Here is a 22800-nt window from a genome sequence, read left to right as displayed (position 1 = left end):
GGGAGTATCACACGGTTTTGACCCAAGCAGCCCCGTGTCACCGAGCAAGTCCAATACATATTTCCTCTGTGAGAGGAATATGCCCTTCTTAGAGCGTGCCACTTCAATTCCCAGAAAGTACTTCAACTCTCCCAGATCTTTAGTATGAAACTCAGACCCGAGAAAGGACTTGAGTGCCTCGATCCCACTTGTATCACTGCCTGTAATTACAATATCATCTACATATACTATCAACAAAACACACCCATGGTGGAACCGGTGGGGCTGCATGCATATCAACTTCTCTGGGCCGCCTGTGATAAACCTGCGTAACAGGAGGCCTAGACTCCACTCCTACGGAGTCGGGGATAGTAACAACATATGTCAGAAAATCATCTGTCTCGGAACTACAACCAGACGAACCAGGGAGCTCCTCACTGAATAAAGTATTCTCGAATAATGAGACATCTGCAGAAACCAAGTATCGCCCCAAATCCGGGGAGTAACATCGATACCCTTTTTGAGTACTTGAATATCCCAGGAAAATACATTTTAATGACTTAGGATCGAGTTTTCCTCTTTGAGGGCGAATATCCTGGACAAAACACGTACACCCAAACACTTTAGGAGGAAGGCAGAACAACGGTTTAGACGGATAGATGAAATGACAAGGACTCTGACCCCCAAGGACCCTTGTAGGTAGGCGGTTTATTAAGAAACACGCTGTATGAACGGCATCTGCCCAGTAAACCCTAGGTACTTTCATTTGAAACAACAAGGCCCTAGCAACCTCCAACAGATGGCGGTTCTTACGTTCTGCCACACCATTCTGTTGGGGAGTGCTGACACAAGATGACTGATGTACCATCCCATTCTGACTCATATAACTCGAGAACGAGAAAAATACTTAGTCCCATTATCACTCCGCAAAACCTGTATCATTTTATTGAACTGAGTTTTGACCATCGCAAAGAAATTACAAAAGATCCCAAACAACTCATCTCTAGATTTCATGAGGTATAGCCAAGTGTTTTTAGAGAAATCATCTACAAAAGTTACAAAATATTTAAACCCAGATTTCGATACTACTCGACATGGCCCCCATATATCTGAGTGAACCAACTGAAATAAAGACTCGACTCTATTATTGACTCTAGGAGGGTATGGTACCCGACAGTGCTTAGCAAGCTCGCATGACTCACATTGCAAGCTAGACAGAGATTCTAACCCCGGACACAACTTCTTTAAGACAGACAAAGGCGGGTGACCATACCGGGAGTGCAACTGCAACGGAGACATATTTCCCAATAAACCAACTGGAACACCTCCAGAATCTTTGGACAGCCGTTCTAACACATACAGCCCACCGACCTCCTTCCCTTTACCAATAATCGTCTTCATCAACAGATCCTGAAACAGACAATATCCAGGGAAGAACATGACACAACAATTTAGGTCCCGGGTAATTTGACTAATTGATAACAAATTGAATGGGAACTTTGGGAGATATAACACAGAAGTGAGAGGTAACGACGAACTAACATTCACACTACCTTTACCTAAAATAGAGGTGGATGAACCATCTGCCAAGGTAACAGTAGGACCATATTTAAGGGAACAATATTCGGAAAACATACTTAGATTACCTGACATGTGGTCACTGGCTCCAGAATCAATGACCCACTGTCGAGACGAGGAGGAAACACAAGCAATAGGATTACCTGTTTGAACAAAGGTAGCTGACGGAGACGGCAGTGACCCTGGACTAGCGGGAGACTGCGAGGAAGATAGCTTTAACTGATTAAACAAAGCCATTTCTTCTTCAGTTATCATAACCGTCCCTTCTGGTCTAGAGGCAGAATTAGCAAATCTCCTATGGTCGGAGAGTTGTGGGCATTGGTTACGTAGATGACCGGGATCACCACAATTATAGCAAGCCCTTTGCCCTCAACCTCCTCCGCGCCCTCTACCTCGTCCCCTGGACCGACCTCGTCGAATATTAGCACTATCTGTCCCACTATCTCCCTGTGAGAAAAAGACTTGTTTCTCCAACGTACTATCAGTACCAAGGTTCACTGACGCATTTTGAACCATAGAAAAAACTTGGTCGAGCGAGTCTAATTCCTTATTCCCCAATAATTGTGATTTCAAAACATCATACTCCTTATCCAACCCAGAAATCCAACTAAAAATATGCAACTGATCACGTTGTTTTTTCATTTTATCCACTTTATCAGTAATCGGCATAGCAGCACACAATGCCACACTCACATTCTTGAAGTCATAATAGTAATCCCTGATGTCCCGCCCTTTTTGAGACGGTCTATGAACATCCTGAGATAACTGATATAACTTCCTCAAATTATTTGCCCCGCTAAACCACTTATTCACTAAATCTCACACTTCCTTCGCACTCTTACAGTGCTGTAAAGATAGGATTATCTTCCTATCAATACAATTTATTATACGCGAAAACAGGGCGTCATCATCTTTCTGCCATGTTTGGGCTTCGGTAGGGTCATCCGGACATGTTTCAATTAAATGTCCAGCTTTACCCATACCCTTCAAGTTCACTTCAACTAAAAACCTCCATTCCCCAAAATTGGACCTATCCGGTGCCAACACCAAATCAACCAATTTAGATTGAGTTGACACCACAGTAATAGTCCTATTTTCTGCCACAATAAACACACAAAAACCAACCTTGAAGTGCAGATTTCACTTCTATGCAAAACCCAGTCCTGGCAGCAACCTGGCAGCAAGCCCTACGCAGATTCGCAGCAAGCCCTACGCAGATTCAGTACTGGAAAAAGCTACCCACGCCAAATCCCCTCAACACCGGACGGGGATATTGATACAGACGGGTCGGCGCACGGAGAAGAAGCTAGCCACGTCGGCGGCGACCGGAGGCGATGCTGGAAAACGTCGCACGCGCCGGCGCGTGGCGTCGAAGCTCCGGAAGTGCGGCGGCGGGTGGAGGCGCGTGAAGCTTCCGACGGCTGCTCCATTCCTCCCGGCGGCGGCGCCTCTTCGTTCCGACCAAAGCCCACCACCCACATCTACCGCTCTGATACCATGTTGAACTCTAAATAGTGAAGTGTATATTGAGATAGAGAAAATACAGTGAATGAATGAGTACAGAGAAACCTACACTTATATACAAGCTAATAGGAAACCCCAACCACTTATTTCAAATTTCAAATGCCTAGCTAGGAGAACTCCTCTAACAATCTTCTAACAATTGATGATATTAAAGGTTTGGCATCTGAGATTGATGATGTCCAATTCTGATTTGTAAGGCGATCTGCGAATAGTGCCACCCACATTGTTGCTAGGGAGGCCTTTTCTGAGTCAGGTTGCGGGGAGTGGTTTGACATCCCACCCCTCTTTCTTGTAAACACTATTGGTCGTGATTTAATGCATTAGGTTTTGATTCTCAAAAAATTATAATTAATTAAATATATACATTTATATAATATATTATACTCTGTATTTATTAAATATAAATATTAAATAATGTGCAAAGGGTATTTTTGGTATTTGAAATATAAAAGCTATTCCCAAGAGCATGAGAATATCTAATACCAAGGTCCCCTAGGAATGGCTATTCCCCTTGCAAAGGGAATAACTCATTTTTAGGAATAGTATTCCCATGACAAAGTGACCGAACCAAACAATGGAATAGGTCTATTCCAAGTAATTTCATTCTATTCCTGACCTATTCCATGAACCAAACATGTCATTAAAGTAAATAGAAAAAGACCTTTATAGTGGATCTCAGGCCTGGCCTTGGGCAAGGGCAGGTTAGGCCTTTGCCCAAGGCCCACCACCCACCCCACATTTTATATATACTATAGGTTGTTGGTATAAATATTTAATATACATTTAGAATTTTAAAATTTGTATGAGTTAGCTTAATTAGTTGGAAGGTTTTATGAATCTTATGTTAAAGATCACTTGGTCAAACTGGTTCCCCATGCATATATTTACATTATATTATCTTTTTATAATTATAATGAGATTTATAATATAGATTGATTTGTGGTTCATATTAAATTTTGAATCTATTTTTGTACATTATATTACCTTTTTTTAATTATAGTGATATTTATAATGTAGATTGATTTGTGATTCATATCAAATTTTGAATCTATTTCACTCTGAGTAATTTGCTACTTATATTTAAAACATGTGCTATTTTGTGAACTTTATGTATATGTAGTACGGAGTATATATTTCATGATGATTTAGTTTTGAAAAATGTTTTAAAAAATAGTTTACTTTTTTAAAAATTTATCTAGTTAATGTAGTTTAGAAGTTCTATTGTCCGTCATTGTATTCAAATTAATCTATAAAAAACTTGAAATTGATCTAACTAAAAGAAAAAGTATTTATAAATATGAGAATTTTTATAAAAATGAGATCAATAGAGAATATGTGCGATGTAAAATGTGTTTTCTATTCGAACTATTTTATCAAATTAATTATGTTTCATATTTTTTTATAAATATATTTTATCACATTTTAAAGTGTTTTAATTTATTGCTCTCAATAATTAATATTTCATGCTTTGCTATTATTTGTAAGTTTTGTTTTATAAATTTTTATTAATAATTAATTTATTATATTTATAATGATAACAATGTAAATGTCTATAAGTTTATATGGTTTTAAATTCTTTATTCGTTTTTATAAACTGCAATTCTTTATTTATGAATTGATTATTTTGAATTAGGAAAGCATCTATTTATAAAAACTTGTAAATCTTATTTCAAGTTATTTGGCATTAGCATTTTTTCATTATTTAATGTAATTGCTTGAATTCCATCAAATAATTGCCGAATTATCCGTGCGATCGCGTTTGGTTAGTTTTTATTACAGCGTTAATCATTACGATTCGATAATCAGATTAGGCCCTCCGGTTGAATGGTGGCTCCCGTGAACCCGAATAAGGGAGTTCGCACAAGGGTCAATGCGACAGGATCGAGCTTTAATTTTTTGAACACCTCCAAGTATAGGACGTTCACGCTGCTCCAGGTATCCACCATTACCCGCTGGACATCGACGCCTTTACTTGATGTATATAAGTCTAACTAGGAAATTCCGGGTTAACGTGATAGTGGGTAAGAGGTTCTCGGGCTTCAAGTAAAGGTGTCAATGTCCAGCGGGTATATATGCGGTATATTTAGCAGGTTAACAACAAGTTTGCACTGATTGGGATGACATGTGAATATTTTATTTTATATTTTTTTTATTATTATTATCCTACTAAGCATTTGACCATCTTCTTCGATGCCATGTTTTTCTTATTTAATTTCCTAACCTGTTGGTTACTGTATTTAAAAATAATTTTTAAAATTTTATTTTAATAATTTCAAATAAAATAAATATTTTGAAATTTAATTTTTTTTTTTAAAAAAAAAACAGCTTCCTTGGCTGGCCGGAGACGAAGGGGATCATTCGTCTCCGGCCAGCCAATTATGGAGACTCCGGTCGCCATGGAGACAAAGGGTCCCCTTCGTCTCCGGCCGCTACGGAGATGAAGCGGACCGTCTCTATGGCTACCCGTAGACGAGGCGGTCCCCACCGCTTCTTTTCCGGCCGGGCAGCCATGGAGACGAAAGGGGACCCCTTTGTCTCCGGGCAGAGACGAAAATGAAGGGCTGGTCATGGAGATGAAGGGGTTCCCTTCGTCTCCGGCTAGGCTCTTTGGATGAATTTGGAGCTTATTCGAGTTCGGTAGCTTAACTGCTATCCCACAAATAGTTTAATGGCCTATTTGTACATTTTGCCATTAATATATAGTAGTAAAGAAGGTAATACTATTGCCTTCTTAACTTTTTATTTTTATTTTTAAAAAAGAAAGTGAAAAGCGCATTACGTTCTTTGTCGCATTTTACAGGCAAAAAGCACCCAGGGGCGGTCCTTTCATTTTATTGGCCCGCGGCAGGATTAAAAAAATGGGCACCAATTAATATATATTTTATGCCTAAAATTTAAATTAAATAAGAAAAAAATTAATAATATCAATAACTTTAAATAAGATTAACAAGTTTTTTTACAATTTTACATACACAACAATAATCATGAAAAATATTTCTAGGTGCTTTCCTTAATGCAAAATAATAAATAATCGTATAAGTGCCTTCATAAATAAATAATATTATAGTTTATAAAAATGAATAAATAATTTAAAATTGAGTAAACTTATAAACAATAACATTGTTATCATAATAAAATAATAAATTAATTATTATTAAAAATTTATAAAACAATAATTACAAACATATGGAAAGCTAAAAATCTTTTTTTTTGACTAGGAGGAGGAAATTAAAATATTTCAAAACCGAATAAAAAATGTAAAAAAGATATGAAACATAATTATCTAGATAAAATAGTTTGAACATATAAAGTATATTATAAATCACACATCTTCTATAGTATTTATATGATTTTTATAAATATTTTTTTTAATACAAATACTTTTTTCTTTTAAATAGATAAATTTTAAACTTTTTTTTTAAAAAATAATTTGAATACATATAATGACACATGATAAAAGCTTTTATATTACATTGATTAGATATTCATAAAAACATACGGAGTAAATTATCTTTTAATTTTTTTATAATTCAATCTCAAAATATATCATATAACCCCCTCTGTCCTATTTTTACGTGTCTTGTTTGGTTAACATGAGTTGATTGAAGTTTTTTTAATTCAAATTTTCATAATATGTTTAGTATACGTATATAAAAATTTATAAATTCAGAAATTACATTAAAAATTTAATATAAAAATTTATATATTTAATATAAAAAAATTTCATAATATGTTTAGTATAAATATATGAAAATTTATATATGTAAAAACTACATTAAAAATACTACTCGGTATTAAACACAAAAAATCAATAAAAATAAATTTTTAAAATATACATTAGAATATAAGCAAAGAAGTAAAGTTTAGGAATTCAAAAATGAGAAGGGAAGGATTGGATCACGGGCCTTTGATTAAATAAGGTTAAAATTCAAATATCTTACCAACCAAGCTAATTCACATTACTAACTATAAAACATATGTATATAAATTACTTATACTCAATACATATATATATATATATATATATATATATATATATATATATATAAGAGATAGGATGGGGCCCTCCCCCAAGCATGGGCCCTGGGCAAGGGCCCAGCCTGCCCTTGCCCCAGGGCCGGCCCTGAAAGCACCAAACAAATAAAAGAAGGCAGTTCAATTACCTTCATTTCAAATAGGGTTTTGAAAAGAAGGTAATGGCATTAGTACTTTACACATTTTTGTTAGGGTTTTGAATCAATACATTTTTGTTCAATTGATGTCAAATCCACACATTTTTAACTATGTCTCTGGGAGTCTGGGACATCTCATTATCTTACAAAAGCAGAGCTTAATTACCTGGTGGCAAATCTCACACACAGTGTCACCTTTCTCATTGCACCACCTTTGCACACATGCCCTATGTGCGTACTGAAACCGCCCAAAACAAATACAAGCAAATTAAGAATGATCGAATTCAGAATTATATATATATATATATATATATATATATATATATATATATATATATCAATTGATTATTTTATAGCTGCTTGAAAAATCAGATCCTTATGAAAGCTAATTAAGTACTCAGAGATAAAGTAGTAGTCCAAATCTTCTCCTACTTGAATACATTAAAACAGTAGACTATGATAAGTTGGTGTTAGGATCAAAAGCTATTTTTAATAGCGAATGCACAACTTTATTTTTTTTATATCACCACATATTTTCAAGAGTCAGGGTGTTGGACTTGATCTTTTATCCGCCTCCGTCCAATAATCCATGACTAGTCACGTGGTGTTGGAGTTGGCCCTTAGTGGCCTCGGTCCAACAGTTGGGGATAATAAATTGAACATGCTTATGAAAGGTTCATAGAGTACATGATATAGTCGGGTGAAATTGAAAATTTTGGATTTTATTAAAAAAATAAAAATGAAAAGAAGCCCACAAACCTTCAAGGTACCACGGCAAGAGCAAGGAGTCTCCATACTCGAATCCAAATCTTCATCATGGCATATCCTGCAGTTTTCGATTCCTTGGAGAAAGCAGAAAGATCAGGGTAAAATTAAAGGAAATGTTTGATCACCATGCCCTTAATTAGGTGTACTGATGAAAAACAATAAACAATATCCAATATTTTGGGTCAAAGATTAACATAATTTATATCAAAATTTGCAATCTTCTTTAATAAAATTAAAGAAGGAAAAATCACACTTATTTTTAATTATTTTCAATTTTAAAATGTGCTAGTCCTTTGAAAAGTTATTATTATTATTATTATTATTATTATTATTATTTTTGTACACTATATGCTTATTTTTAGTTTATTATAAGTTCACTTTTAATTAAGAAACTTAATAATTAAGTATTGGTTCATTTGTGCAAGTTATATTACGTATATTTTAATTTTTAGAAGTGATATGTACAATTATGTGCATCTATATATAGGATGATAATGTATAAGGGGTGGGTCTGGGATAATTACATTCACATCCAACTCACCTTTATACTTCCTCCACTTATCTCTACTCTTAACTCATAATGGGTGAATTTTTTTAAAATCCACCCTTAATGAATCTCAATACATAGGCCTTATTATCTTATTAAAAAATTTGATAAATTAATAATAATATTTAAATTATTTATCCATAATAAAATAACAAATTTTGTTGAGATATGGTGAAAAGTTGCACGTTGAGAAACTTTTCTTCTGAGGGACATCAATATACTTGGGCTAAGTCTCGAAAAACCTTGGATTACATAGAAAGAAGAATGCTACATGCAAATATATATATATATATATATATATATATATATATATATATATATATGGAAGGGATCAGGTGCATTTGTTGCTTCCCGTGCGGATGTGCGGTGGATTAATGTGCGTGAGGTTTATACTTAATGTGCGTGAGATTTGTACTCAATGTGCCTGAGATTTGTACTTAATGTGCGTCATGGATATTTAGTTCATTCATTGTGGATTTTTACTTCATTCATTCACTGTGGATATATAGTTATGAATTTGTGGATATATAGTTATGAATTTCTGGATATATAAAAATGCTATTGCCGGGAATCGAACCTGATTTCTTCTTTAAGTGGGACGCGCGTTTTTTTAACCAAAACGGCGCCGTTTTGCAACCGTATGCACCTTGCAAGCTGCATTCGGTTGCACAGCATAATTTGCGAGGCTCAGGTTTGAGGGTAAAAAATATCAAAATAAAAAATAATTATAAATTCGTATACAAACTCTGGGAAATTATGTTGTGCAATCGTGGTGCATACGGAATTGGATCCATAATGTCTATACTATAGATCCATAATTTCTATACTATAGATTCATAATTTTTATACTATAAATTCATAATTATTGAACTCTATACTCACAAAACTCTATGTTCATAATTTTCAATGTTCACATTCCCAATTGTTGAAATTTGTATTCACAAATCACTGAACTATATGTTCATAATTTGATAACTATACTGTTTAAAAATTATGAATCTATAGTATAGAAATTATGAATTTATATATAGTATAGAAATTATGGATCTATAGTATAGAAATTATGGATCTATAGTATAAAAATTATGGATCCAATTATGTGTGCACCTTGCATAGTGCACACGGTTGCACAGCGTAACGATCCACAGACTTAAACCTGGGCTTAGGCCTTAGGTTTCTCAATAGTTATATAGTGTACCATGATCCACAGTGCTATGTGAACCATGGTCGTCAAACGAAACTGTAGAAGAATAAAATGATAATTTAGTGTTGCTATAATGAAACTAGTTTGTGTGGAAAATGAAACTAAAACACAAAGCTCATTCAACAACGTAATTGTCAAATGAAGCTGTAATATAATTAAAATGATACTTTTGTGTTGTTATAATGAAACTAGTGTATATTAAAAATGAAACTAAAATCTAGAGTCATACAATAAAATATATTGTCAAATGAACCTAGAGTGCAATTAAAATAATACTTTAATATTACTATAATTAAATTAGTGTGAGTGAAAAATGAAACTACAAAATAGATCTAGCTCATGCAATAATTTATATTGTCAAATGAATTGTAGTAGAATTAAAATGATACTTTTGTATGACTATAATGAAACTAGTGTGTATGGAAAATGAAACTGAAAAACAGAGCAATATTGTGATTTTCAAATGAAATTGAAGTGTAAGTAGAATGATACTTACTTCATGGACCACATTGCTACATGGACCATGGTCCACAGTAAAATTTGCATAGGTTTCTATAGTAGGCTCAAGCCTAATTTTATAAAGTTCGTCTCGGCTTGGCCAATTTTTATCAATTGGCTCAAATTTTGGTTTGATGATACCAAACATAATTTAAAAGTTAAGTCCCCAAATTCGTTTATTTTTCTAAACTTAGGCATTTTTCGATTGTAAATTCGAAAGGTTTACTTAGAGGATGGACTTTACTAATAGGAAAATTAAAAATCGAAAAGTAACCCTAAGATAATTTAGTTTCGGAAGACTAGAACAGTAACTTCAGAAAGGTTAATCTTTGAGAAGTTAGTTCCAAAAAGCTGAAGATACGAGAAGTTGAAGACTGAAGACTGAAAAATTGAAGACAATGAGCCTGAAGACTAGAAGGTTCAATGACCAAAAAATTAGAGGGTCACCCTTAACTAGAAAATTGAGAATATGGAAAGCTAACTAAAACGAAAAGTTAACTTTCGAATAGTAATCTACCATGGGTTATTATTATTGTTGTTGTTGTTGTTTTTGTTAATTGTTATTGTTATTATTGATCATTATTCTCATTATTCTTATTATTCTTATTATTCTTATTATCAATATCATTAATTATTATTATTATTATTATTATTATTATTATAATTATTATTATTATTATCATTGATGGGGTGAGGACCCCGGCCCAAGAAGAAGGGCCCAAGAGAGAGGGGCCCACGAGAGAAGTGGCCCAAGATAGAAGATAAGGGCTAGTAAAAGAAGAAGCCCGATGGTGGCCTGGGCCGAGTCTAGGAGTCGGCCCGGGCCCAAGTAAGAAAGGAGACTCGGCCCAGGAGCCAGTAAGAAACATACAAGTCGGTCTAAAAGCCGTTGATAGAGCACTCAATGCAGCATTCAAGAGGACTCGATCCAACGGGCCGGTAGGGGGCCAAGGAGCCGTTGGTCGACTCAGTAACAGCGGCCGAACGGTCTTATAGTGTAATTAGCCTTGAAGTCGGTGTTTAATGTACTTCAATCCGGCTGGAGAGGAGCCTACTATATAAAGGCCCCTCCACACTTGTAAGAGTGAGGCGAGTCCAGGCCCAGAGAATAGACACACACACTTCCTCAACATTCGATTATCCATCTTTGCGATCACTTTTTTAAGAAAGGTGAATCACCAACCACAGGTTTTGTTGGACCTCCTTGGGCCCGAAAACCCAAAAACCAACACCGACGTCATCCGTGGGGATTGAAACAAAGAGCTACGTGACTCTCTGAGCAGGGCGAGTCCCAAAGTCGACCGAAGAAGCGTCGTGAACATGTCGGAAGGACGAGACCAAGCGAACAACCGAAACGACGGAATAGAGGCAGATCTAAGAGATCAGTTGAACCAACGAAATGCTCAAAGTCAAGGAAACGAAACGGCACCGGTGAACCGGCAGCCGCCCATGATACCCCTCACCCCGGAATAACTCCACGCGATCGGGCGAGCCTTCGCCGACGCGAGTCGAGGAGTGAGGGAGCAGTCGGTTTCTCGGCCGATGCCTCGCAATCATCAACCGTCCCAGAGGCCAGAAGACGGACGGGAAAATCGACGGGCAGAGAGCCAGCCAGTACGATCAGTCCATTCAAGGCTGGGTCCGAATGCAGGACGGCAGCCTGCACGAGAACGACTAGGAGAAAGGGAGCCCAGTCGCGCACCAGCAGGGCCCAGAGATCGGGAAACCGGTCGGGAGAGAGCTCGCACCAGGAGAACTAAGACTCTGGCACGACGGACCGAGCGCATAACGCGCAATGATGACCAACCGGCTGAATCAGAGGTCGGCGAAAGTACGGAGTCCACAGGAAACCACACTCGCAATGAAGGCGACGTGGCCCAATTGGCCCAAGAGGTACGAGATCTGAAAGAACAAATGGGGGGTAAGACCAAATCCCCCGGGCAGACGTTGCTCACCGTCTTGCCATTCTCTTCCGAGATCACCCCCGAAACAAGCCACCTTCGACGGATCTGGAGATCCACGCGAGCATCTGCTTAGCTATCAGGCCAAAATGCAGGTATTGGGAGTGCGAGACCCTGTGATGTGTCGCGCCTTCTTGCCCAAACTGAAAGGCTCGGCACAAAGGTGGTTAGTGGCGCTGCCTCCTAAGTCAATTCACAGTTTCGAGGAGTTAGCCGACCGCTTCATGAACCATTACGCGGCCAACATCAAGCCACAGAAGGATCTGACTCACCTGGGAGATGTCCACCAAGAGGAAGGCGAGTCCCTGAAAACCTACTTGGTTCGATGGCAAAAGGAGATTCAGTCTATCGAGGAGGTCGAAGATCAGACCGCACTCACTTTTTTCATCGAGTCTTTACGATCCGGGCAGTTGTATCGAGATCTGCGGGATAACCGCCCGACTACCTACGCGGAAGCCATACACATGGCCAATAAAAGGGCTAACACGGAGCAGACCATAAAGCATAAGCGACAACGCGAAGTCGGAGGGTCCGTCGGAGGAAAGAGGACCCGTGCGGAAACCAAGGAAAGGCGCCCGGAAGGGGCTCGGCGACCCGAGGCTAGACGTCCCTATGACAAGCCTATGGTCCATCCCTACAGAGCGGTTCCTCAGCACCCGGTGCATGAGGTTCAAGCGGTCGCTCCGCCCCTGCCCCCGCCGATCGACGAGCATGCGACGAGTGAAGAATCAGGTAAGAACTCTAAGTACTGCCGCTATCATAAGTCTTACACTCATAGTACGGAAGAGTGCTTCTACTTGAAAAAGGTCATGGAAGGAATCATCCAGCAAAGGACCCCGCCTCCTAATCAGTGGAGGCGAAGGTCAGTAGCACGAGAGGACGATGATCTCGCGGTCACCGCCGAGAATAGCCGTGGCAAGCGGTCGGCCACTGAGGAGGATGAGGCCCAGTGGCGTCAAAAGCCAGTCATTAACATGATAGTCGGCGGACCAGAAGGCGGCGACTCGGCGAATACCAGAAAGGCCTGGGCTCGACAACTATACGTCGGGACGGTATACGGGCGTGGGGAAAGCTCGAAGAAAGCGTGCCGAGAGCCGATCACGTTCACGACAAAGATTTGCCCACGGGAGAGACACCGCATCGGGATGCGCTGGTCATAGCAATGGACGTGAACGGAGTGGTCGTTCGGCGAATCCTGGTCGACACCGGAAGCAGTGTCAATGTACTATACCTCGACACTTTCACAAAGATGGGATTGACTCAAGAACAGCTGAATCCAGTCAAGACACCACTCGCCGATTTCACGGGAGACTCGGTAGAAGCAGAGGGGTCCATCACCCTGCCAGTGGAAGTCGGCAGCTATCCCGACGTGCAGAAGCTCAGCATGAAATTCATCGTGGTGAACTTAGTCTGCTCACAGAATGCTATACTCGGCCGACCGGCCTGGAGGATTTGGGAGCACTGATCTCCATCGAGCACCTTTGCTTGAAGTTCCGCACGCCGAACGGGATAGGAACGGTGCGTTGCGATAGAAGAGTCGCCCGCGACTGCTACCTGCAAGCCTGTAAAGGGATGAGCAAACGTGGAATGCAAGTCCACGAGATCACGGAAAAGCCCCCAAAGAAAGCAATGATACCCCGCCCGGAACCAGCCGTGGAATTGGAAGAAATCGAAATCGACCCCGAACGGCCGGACAGGCGAGTCAGAATTGGTGTCGGTCTCCCCACGGAGACTCGAGAGGAAATTGTCCAAGTACTCCGAAAGCATCGGCTAGTATTTGCCTGGGGGCCAGAGGATATGCCAGGTGTCGACAGGTCCATCATCGCCCACCGACTCGCCGTCGATCCGGACCATCGGGCAGTCGTGCAGAAAAAGCGATATCTCGCCAATGACCGGAGGGAATTCGTAAAGAAAGAGGTGGGCACGCTGCTAGTCGCGGGTCACATCCGAGAGGTCAAATATCCGGAGTGGTTGGCGAACGTAGTCCTCGTGCCGAAACCCCCAGCATGGCGAATGTGCGTGGATTACACTGATCTTAACAAGGCCTGCCCAAAGGATCCGTTCCCCTTGCCACGGATTGACCAGCTGGTCGACGAGACAGCTGGGTCGGCTCTGCTGAGCTTTATGGACGCCTTTAGGGGATATCATCAGATTTTCATGCACTCGACCGACGAGGAAAAAACCGCGTTCCTTACATCGGACGGGGTGTATTGTTACCGAGTTATGCCCTTCGGACTCAAGAATGCTGGGGCCACTTATACTCGGATGGTAGCTCGGCTATTCCAAGACTTACTGGGCAAATCCATGGCGGCCTATGTGGACGACATGTTGGTCAAAAGCAAAGAAGAGGCCAAACACGCGGAAGATTTGGCCGACTGCTTCCAAGTGATGCTAAGGTATAATCTCCGACTGAACCCGAAGAAATGTGCATTCGCGGTACAAGGCGGAAAGTTCTTAGGATACATGGTGACTAAACGATGCATCGAGCCCAACCCGGAGAAGGTCCAGGCCATCATCGATATGCAACCTCCCAGCACCGTCAGAGATCTGCAATGGTTAACTAGTCGACTGGCTGCCCTCAGTCGCTTATTAAGTAAGGCGGTGGACAAAACTGTACCATTCTTCGAGGCAATGAAGAAGAAGGAAGGCTTTGCCTGGACGACCGAGTGCCAGCAATCATTCGAGGAACTAAAGCAGTATCTTTCCACACCACCGATGTTGTCCACCCCACGGGAGGGTGAGCCTTTGTTTTTATACTTGGCCGCTTCCCCCAAGGCGGTGAGCTCGGTACTGGTTCGGGAAGAAGAGCGTGCCCAGCACCCGGTATACTACGTAAGTCGCTCCTTAAAGGCCGCCGAGACACGGTACGCAGCCTTAGAGAAGATTGTCTATGCACTGGTAATCACCGTACGCAAGTTAACACCCTATTTCCAAGCTCATACTGTCCGGGTACAGACCGACCAGCCGCTGGGGAGCGTACTACGAAATCCCGCGTCGTCAGGGCAACTGGTAAAATGGGCCGTGGAATTAACCCAGTACGGGATTGAGTATCAACCGCGACCATCCATAAAAGGGCAAGCCTTGGCTGATTTCCTGGTCGAATGCACGGCGGGGGAAGAGGAAAAAGAGCACACCACGGAAGACCGTTCAAGTGAGTGGTGGGAGATGCACGCGGATGGAGCGGCGAGTCGACAACACTGTGGAGGCGGAATCATGTTAATCACTCCAGAAGGATTCCAACTCTACTAAGCCCTGAGCTATCCGTTTCCGACGTCTAATAACGAAGCCGAGTATGAGGCTGTGTTGGGCGGCCTTCGACTCGCCAAAACTTTGGGCGTAGAACGACTGCGGATCAAAACTGACTCCCGGTTAGTGGTGGGACAAATTTCCGGCACCTGCGAAGCGAAGAACGCTCGGATGACCCAGTACAAGGAGAAGGCAATAGAAATGCTGAAGGAATTCGAAACATATGAAATAGAGCATATCTCTATTTCAGTACAAGGTTCCAGTGGAAGTCGTGGAGCCCACCTACCGAGTTCGCAGCTATTCCGACGAAGAGAACGAGGAAAGCCTTAGAATTGAAAAGAACTTTCTGGAAGAAAGAAGGGAGGTGGCGTGCGCCCGGATGGTCGAGTACCAACAAGCTGTAAAGAGGTATCGCGACCGGAGGATTCGCCCACGAGCCTTCCAGGTCGGCGACCTCGTGTTGCGGGACCGACAGGCAAGCCAGCCCACGGAAGGGGGCAAATTTGCAATTAAGTGAGAAGGACCATATCGCATTGCATCAGTGGTTCAGGCCGATACCTACAAGCTCGAAACCCTGGAAGGAAAACCCATAGACCGATTCTGGAACGTCGTCCATTTGAAGAAATTCTACCAATAAAGAGGTTAGACATGTACTCGAGTTTTCAAATCTAATAAAAGGGCACCTTTTATCCTCGATCGTTGCCCTCCACTCGGCGAGAAAAGATAGGAAACAAGGGCCCAAACCCTTAGTCGTTTCCGAGAAAAAGAGTCGCCTCGACTGAGGGACTCGGCGAGTATATAAAGAAAAAATGGGGCACTAACCCTAAACCGTTTCTAAGAAAAGAAAAAGCCTAAGGAGTCGCCTCAACTAAAGGACTCGGTAAGAACAGATGGGAAACAAGGGCCCAGACCCTTAGTCGTTTCCGGGAAAAAGCCAAAAGGAGTCGCCTCGACTGAGGGACTCGGCGAGTATATAAAGAAACAATGGGGCACTGAACCTAAACCGTTTCTATGAAAAGAAAAAGCCTAAGGAGTCGCCTCAACTGAGGGACTCGGCAAGAACAGATGGGAAACAAGGGCCCAGACCCTTAGTCGTTTCCGAGAAAAAGCCAAAAGGAGTCGCCTCGACTGAGGGACTCAGCGAGTATATAAAGAAACAATGGGGCACTGACCCTAAACCGTTTCTAAGAAAAGAAAAAGCCTAAGGAGTCGCCTCAATTGAGGGACTCGTCAAGAACATATGGGAAACAAGGGCCCAGACCCTTAGTCGTTTCCGAGAAAAAGCCAAAAGGAGTCGCCTCGACTGAGGGACTCGGCGATTATATAAAGAAACAATGGGGCACTGACCCTAAACCGTTTCTAAGAAAAGAAAAAGCCTAAGGAGTCGCCTCAACTGAGGGACTCGGCAAGAACAGATGGGAAACAAGGGCCCATACCCTTAGTCATTTCCGAGGAAAAGTCAAAAGGAGTCGCCTCGACTGAGGGACTCGGCGAGTATATAAAGAAACAATGGGGCACTGACCCTAAACCGTTTCTAAGAAAAGAAAAAGCCTAAGGAGTCGCCTCAACTGAGGGACTCGACAAGAATATATGGGAAACAAGGGCCCAGACCCTTAGTCGTTTCCGAGGAAAAGCCAAAAGGAGTCGCCTCAACTGAGGGACTCAGCGAGTATATAAAGAAACAATGGGGCACTGACCCTAAACCGTTTCTAAGAAAAGAAAAAACCTAAGGAGTCGCCTCAACTGAGGGACTCGGCAAGAACAGATGGGAAACAAGATCCTTGATCACGGAAGTCCAACAAAGTGGAAGAACTCAAGGCCTTAAGTTACTTCTTGGGATCCAAAAGCAGAAAAGAAATAAGGGCAGTCGAAAGGAGAAAAAAAAGATTTCATTAATAAAAAGGCCCGAGAAGGGGGGCCAACCCATACAAAAGAAGGCTACCAGATGGAAAGCCCTAAACTACGGGGGAAGGGGTGTCGACATCAACTTCCTCGACCAGAGCTTCTGCCGATGGTCCAGCTGGAAGGACGAGTGAGGAGTCTTCCGCCTGAGTAGGCGGCTCTGCAAGCTCTGAAGGCTCTGCCACAAGGAGAGCCACCGGATCTACAGGCTCCGCCACAGGAGGAGCTGCCGGATCTGCAGTCGACGCGGGCTCAGCAGTCGCCGACAGGAGGTCTAGCACTGGCTTGAGGCCCCAGCTCTCGGGAGTGAAGGCGGGATCTCGGGCCAGTAGGGCGGCATAGGTTTCCGTCTGAGCCTCGCAGAAACCGAGGCGATAGTCACGCTCGCCCAAGTCAAGGAGATAGTCATCTCCCTCCATCGTCGCCAGCCACTCCTGGGCGATCTACTTCTGCCGGGCCGCCACCGCCGCCTTCACATCCGCCTCGAAGGCCGCCGACTTCTTGTAATCCTCCACCGAAGTCGCAGCGATGGTCGCGACCTTGTCCCGCTCCTCCTCCCACTGACGAGTGACCCTCAGCAGATCGGAGGTATGCACCTCCACCGACTTGGCATGCTTAGCCTGCTCTTCCAGGCGAGCTTCCTCTGTTTGACGCAGTCGAGTGGAAAGAGACTGGAGCCCCGTCTTGTAACCCCTCAGTCGCCTGCTCATCTCCATCTGGAAGGTGAGATTCTACAAGGACAAGAGAGATCAGATAAAGAAGAATAAAGGACAAGAAAGACGACGAGTCGGAAACACTTACGCGGTACGATTGGCGAAGCGAGGCGTCGAAGATGTACTCGTCTGGCATTGCGCCGGTCATCTCCACGTCCTTAGGAAGAAGAACGTGGTCGGCGCATCCGATTGCTCGACTGGCCGCTTAGAGCTTGGGCTCTAAGACGGCGGAGGAGGCGGCATTCGGGAAGGTGAGGCGACGGGTGACGGCGTCAGGTCCACCACGGTACGTGGTGGTGGAGGAGTCGACCTCGAGGCCGGAGAGGGGAAAGATGAAGAGGCAGCGGCGGCGCCCGAGGCGCGTTGAGATAGTCGACGCCTTATCTTCTCAGCTCTGTCAGCCATCTCTAGAGTGGGAGTCTCGGCTTCGTCGGAGCTGTAAGAGTCAGAGTCGTAAGGACCTAAAAAGAAATGAAATGAGCATTAGCAGTCATACAAGGAAAGAAAGAGAAGAGAAGGACATGGGAAAACTACCTAAGGTGGCCGCGCCGTCTGGCAGCAAGCCTCGTTTTGCCATGGCTTGGACCCGAGACCAATACTTAACGGAGTACGGCCCCAAGCCTTTCAAGAACTCGCCGCCCTGGATCGCATCTTGGGTGAAGACGGCGCGCCGAGAGCAAGGCTTGAACAGAGCGGCCGGCCACAGGGTCGGAAAAGTGAAAGACGAGAAGGAAGGACGAACGAAAAAATAATAGGGCTTCCAGTCCTTAATGGAGTCGGAAAGACCCTCGAAGAGTTGTCGCCCAGGACGGGCGGCGACTTGAACAAAGCCCGACGAATGTGAGCCGACCTTATTCACGGTGAACAAATACCGGAAAAGGTCTAGATCCGGCTCACAAAGCCACCAATGGCAGAGGTTGATGAAGCAGGTGAGAAGACGTTGAGAGTTGGGTACCAACTGACCCGGAACGAGGTTGTAATGGCGGAAGAAGAGAGAGAGAAACGGACATGGAGGCACTCGGAAGCCAAAGGCAACCGAGTGCAGGTGAATACCCACGCAGCCCTTCGGTGGGTCATAGATATGCCGGCTTTCTGGGGCAAAGACGAGGGCAGAAGGCCCAAGAAGGTAGCGGGCCATGTCTAGGTCCGCCGCCGAGATTTGCGACGGGCGCCCTTCCGGCCGGACGACGGAGTCGAACTTGCCTCGTGGCCGTCCGGCACCATCAGGAAGAGCCGCCACCGTTGTGAGAGGTGCCGGACTCAGAGGAGTCATCACCCCCGAGGAAGAGGGGGTCGGTTGGGAAGAAGACGTCGGTGAGAGACCAGACGGAATCTCCATACGGCGAGGACTGGAAGTAGAAGAAGAAGACGTAGAAGTCGACGCAGGGTTCCCCGTCGAGCGACGGGAAGAAGAAGAAGAGTCAGAGGAGGAAGACAGTACCAACCTGAGAAATGCTAGACGGAGGAAGAAGGCAAAGGCTTGAGTTGAGTGCTTTTTTCAGAGAAATTCGGAGAAAGTGAAAGAAGAGGGAAGAAGACGGGTATTTAAAGGGAGTAAGAATCCCAAAGGGTGGCCACGTGTCACCCTCTCATTTAAGGAGAAAAAAGGTGACAAGAGGTGAAGAGACGCCTCATTTAATGCCTAGGAAACCGTGGTGACGGTTCAGTCCTAGGGCTAGCCTGCGAACGGCGCGCCTACTCTAGGCTAGAACCGAGTTACAGTGACCCGGCCTGCTAACCAGAGGCCCATCGTAGGCCTTGGCCTCTGGGCCCGTCGGATGCGGATCGGAAGCTTCCAGAAGAATCCAGCGAAACCCGGCCCATTCTTGGCACAGGCCACACTTGTGAAGAGATCTGAGTCCCAGAGTCGGACAATCGGATCTGGCGACTCCTGAGCGAGCAAGGTCCCGGTAAAAAAAGAATCAGGAATCGACCAACGATTAAATAGAGATAAGGAAAATACAGTACGAGCAGACAAAAGGACAAACATTTTATTCGAAAAACAACTGAAGCCTAAGACTCGGCCAAATACAGAGTACAAGGGGGCCTAAGACTCGGCCAAATACGGGGCACAAAGGAAAAAAGGGATCATGACTTGGCTTCCTTCTCCGACGGTTGAGCAGGGGGAGGACCCTCCAAGAAGTACTGAGGGTGGAAAAGTGGATGACTCGGCTCAGGTTCCGACACCTCGTCTAGATACATGGTCGGCTTCCCGTCATCAATCATCTGCAAGGGCCTCTCCAAGGCACTCGGAGACATGGCTATGCCAAAAAGAGGAGGAACCTCCCATACCTCCTCCTCCTCCGGGCCCGGATCGTTCACCACTGGTTCCCCCTTGCCATCAGCCGGTTCCACGGGGGCCAGGTCCAGCATATCTGGGGACACCATGATAGGATCAGAGCTTGAGTCGCCCACCAGACGTCCACCGTTGGCCAGCCTTTTCTGCCTTAGCTCTTCCAGGCGCGCATGCTCCTTGTTGCGAATGGAGAAGCGACGATCGCCGACTCTGTAGCTCATGATCAAAGGTCTATGAACAGAGGTGGTATGAATCACCAGCATGAGAGGCCTTTATATAGCCTCAGAAGGGCGAATGTCTAGGCGGAAATCACGGAGCTAATAATAAACTGCCACAATCAGGCTAGAATAGACGGGAGGCCAGAATCTTTGTCGGGAGGGAGTTCCGTCAAATCCCCTCGAAAGGAGTGAGATTCGCACGCTGAACGGAAAAAGGCAGATTCACCCAGGATACGGGGAATATTGGCAGGCGTCAGACTGAAAAGGGCCTGACAATGTGGCCGACTCCAAGGAAAGTCGGCCAGAGAACTAGGGTGGATATCCGAAGAATTAAGAAATAAAACCCTCCTAGAGGGGAACGTGATTTTATTATAAGAGAGGAGAAATACACAAGATAAGGAGCTTATTACATCGCGAATAAGTAAAAATTGCTCATATGCAGCCCCACTCGCCAATACGAAAACCAATCTCGACCAAAGCCGTCACTCGCCGGTTGAAGAGGAGTCGCTCCCAAAGAACGCCTCCCCAGGCAGCCTGGTGGGAGATGGACAGAAAGTATCCCAGAAGGCTGGTATGATTGGCGGCACCACCGGCTCCTCGTCATCCGGATACATCTCCAGGTATCGAGCGAAGTCGGCGTCATTCATCAGGCCGGTAGCCGGCCCATCCAGGTCATCAAGTGGAATGGAGAAGGTCATACGGAAGGTCAACCGTTCGGGGACGGCCACCTCCACGAAAGATCCATCCTGAGCAGTCACCCTGGCAGTACCCGGAGGCGGTGGATTGAGTGAAGTCGGAGCATTCTCCGTACGAATCGGGGTCGGCGGCTGTTGGACAGAGGAAGTAGCACCAGAGGGGGACCGCTGAGAGGACGGGCGAGGAGCCTTCTTCTTGTTTTCACGCTCAAGTCGAGTCCGCTTGGAAGGTAGAGGGCGTCGAGGAGACCCAAAGTCGATCCTCTTTCCCTTCAAAGGTGAGCGACCCATGGTTGAACGAGTGAGAAGAGACGTAGAAGATAAGAGGCTATTTAAAGGACCCATGCGGAGCAGGGAGAATCCAAACGGCTCCGCTGAATCCGGGAAGATAGCAGAGGATCCGGACGTTATGAGGTCTCTTTAAAGACGGGATCCGATGAAGGAGAAGATGGACAGTTACTACTTTCCCAAACCCGGATTAGTGGCCGCGGGTTTGAGAAAGTGAGGGACTAGTTGATGGGGTGAGGACCCCGGCCCAAGAAGAAGGGCCCAAGAGAGAGGGGCCCACGAGAGAAGGAGCCCAAGATAGAAGATAAGGGTTAGTAAAAGAAGAAGCCCGATGGTGGCCTGGGCCGGGTCCAGGAGTCGGCCCGGGCCCAAGTATGAAAGGAGACTCGGCCCAGGAGCCAGTAAGAAACATACAAGTCGGTCTAAAAGCCGTTGAGAGAGCACTCAATGCAGCATTCAAGAGGACTCGATCCAACGGGCCGTTAGGGGGCCAAGGAGTCGTTGGTCGACTCAGTAACAGCGGCCGAACGGTCTTATAGTGTAATTAGCCTTGAAGGCGGTGTTTAATGTACTTCAATTCGGCTGGAGAGGAGCCTACTATATAAAGGCCCCTCTACACTTGTAAGAGTGAGGCGAGTCCAGGCCCAGAGAATAGACACACACACTTCCTCAACATTCGATTATCCATCTTTGCGATCACTTTTTTAAGAAAGGTGAATCCACCAACCACAGGTTGTGTTGGACCTCCTTGGGCCCGAAAACCCAAAACCAACAATCATTATCATTATCATTATCATTATCATTATAACTACTACTACTACTATTATTATTATTATTATTATTAATATTATTAATATTATTATTACTATTATTATTATTAGTATTATTATTGTTATTATTAAACAATTTTTTGTTGTTGCCAAATATTGAATTCAAATATGATTTCAATTTCTTTTTGCAAGATTTTTTTAAAAAACTTTTTTTCTTTCTTTTATAATATTTTAAAATATTATTATTATTATATTAATTTTTTTCAAAAATTATATTAAATTTTAAAAATGAGTTTTAAATGGGATATCTTTGTAGAGTCTAAATCTGGTATTCTGAAAAGAATAAGTGAATTGAACCCTGTTTACTTGCCATTGCAATATCACTTTTATTCCCATATATATGGAGAAGATGGCTAAGAGAGGATATTCAATTTGCTGGAC

The 22800-nt window shown here is 43.5% G+C and overlaps 1 protein-coding gene across 1 annotated transcript; it reads left to right on the top strand.

The window, feature by feature from the left end:
* Positions 1–12320: 12320 nt before the first annotated feature.
* On the top strand, positions 12321–13391 carry LOC109162270. Its single transcript, XM_019310989.1, has one exon. The coding sequence runs from the start codon at positions 12321–12323 to the stop codon at positions 13389–13391; it is 1071 nt and encodes a 356-aa protein (XP_019166534.1).
* The last annotated feature ends 9409 nt before the right edge of the window (positions 13392–22800 follow it).

This window comes from Ipomoea nil, unplaced genomic scaffold (assembly GCF_001879475.1).
Source record: "Ipomoea nil cultivar Tokyo-kokei standard unplaced genomic scaffold, Asagao_1.1 scaffold2928, whole genome shotgun sequence".
Taxonomy (NCBI): Eukaryota; Viridiplantae; Streptophyta; class Magnoliopsida; order Solanales; family Convolvulaceae; genus Ipomoea; species Ipomoea nil.
Note: the sequence above shows the minus strand (reverse complement) of the source record. Positions and strands in the feature narration are given on the sequence as shown.

Bases quoted from the DNA above. Each gene is read 5' to 3' on its own strand.
- LOC109162270 (XM_019310989.1), top strand. From the start codon at position 12,321: ATGCAGGTATTGGGAGTGCGAGACCCTGTGATGTGTCGCGCCTTCTTG.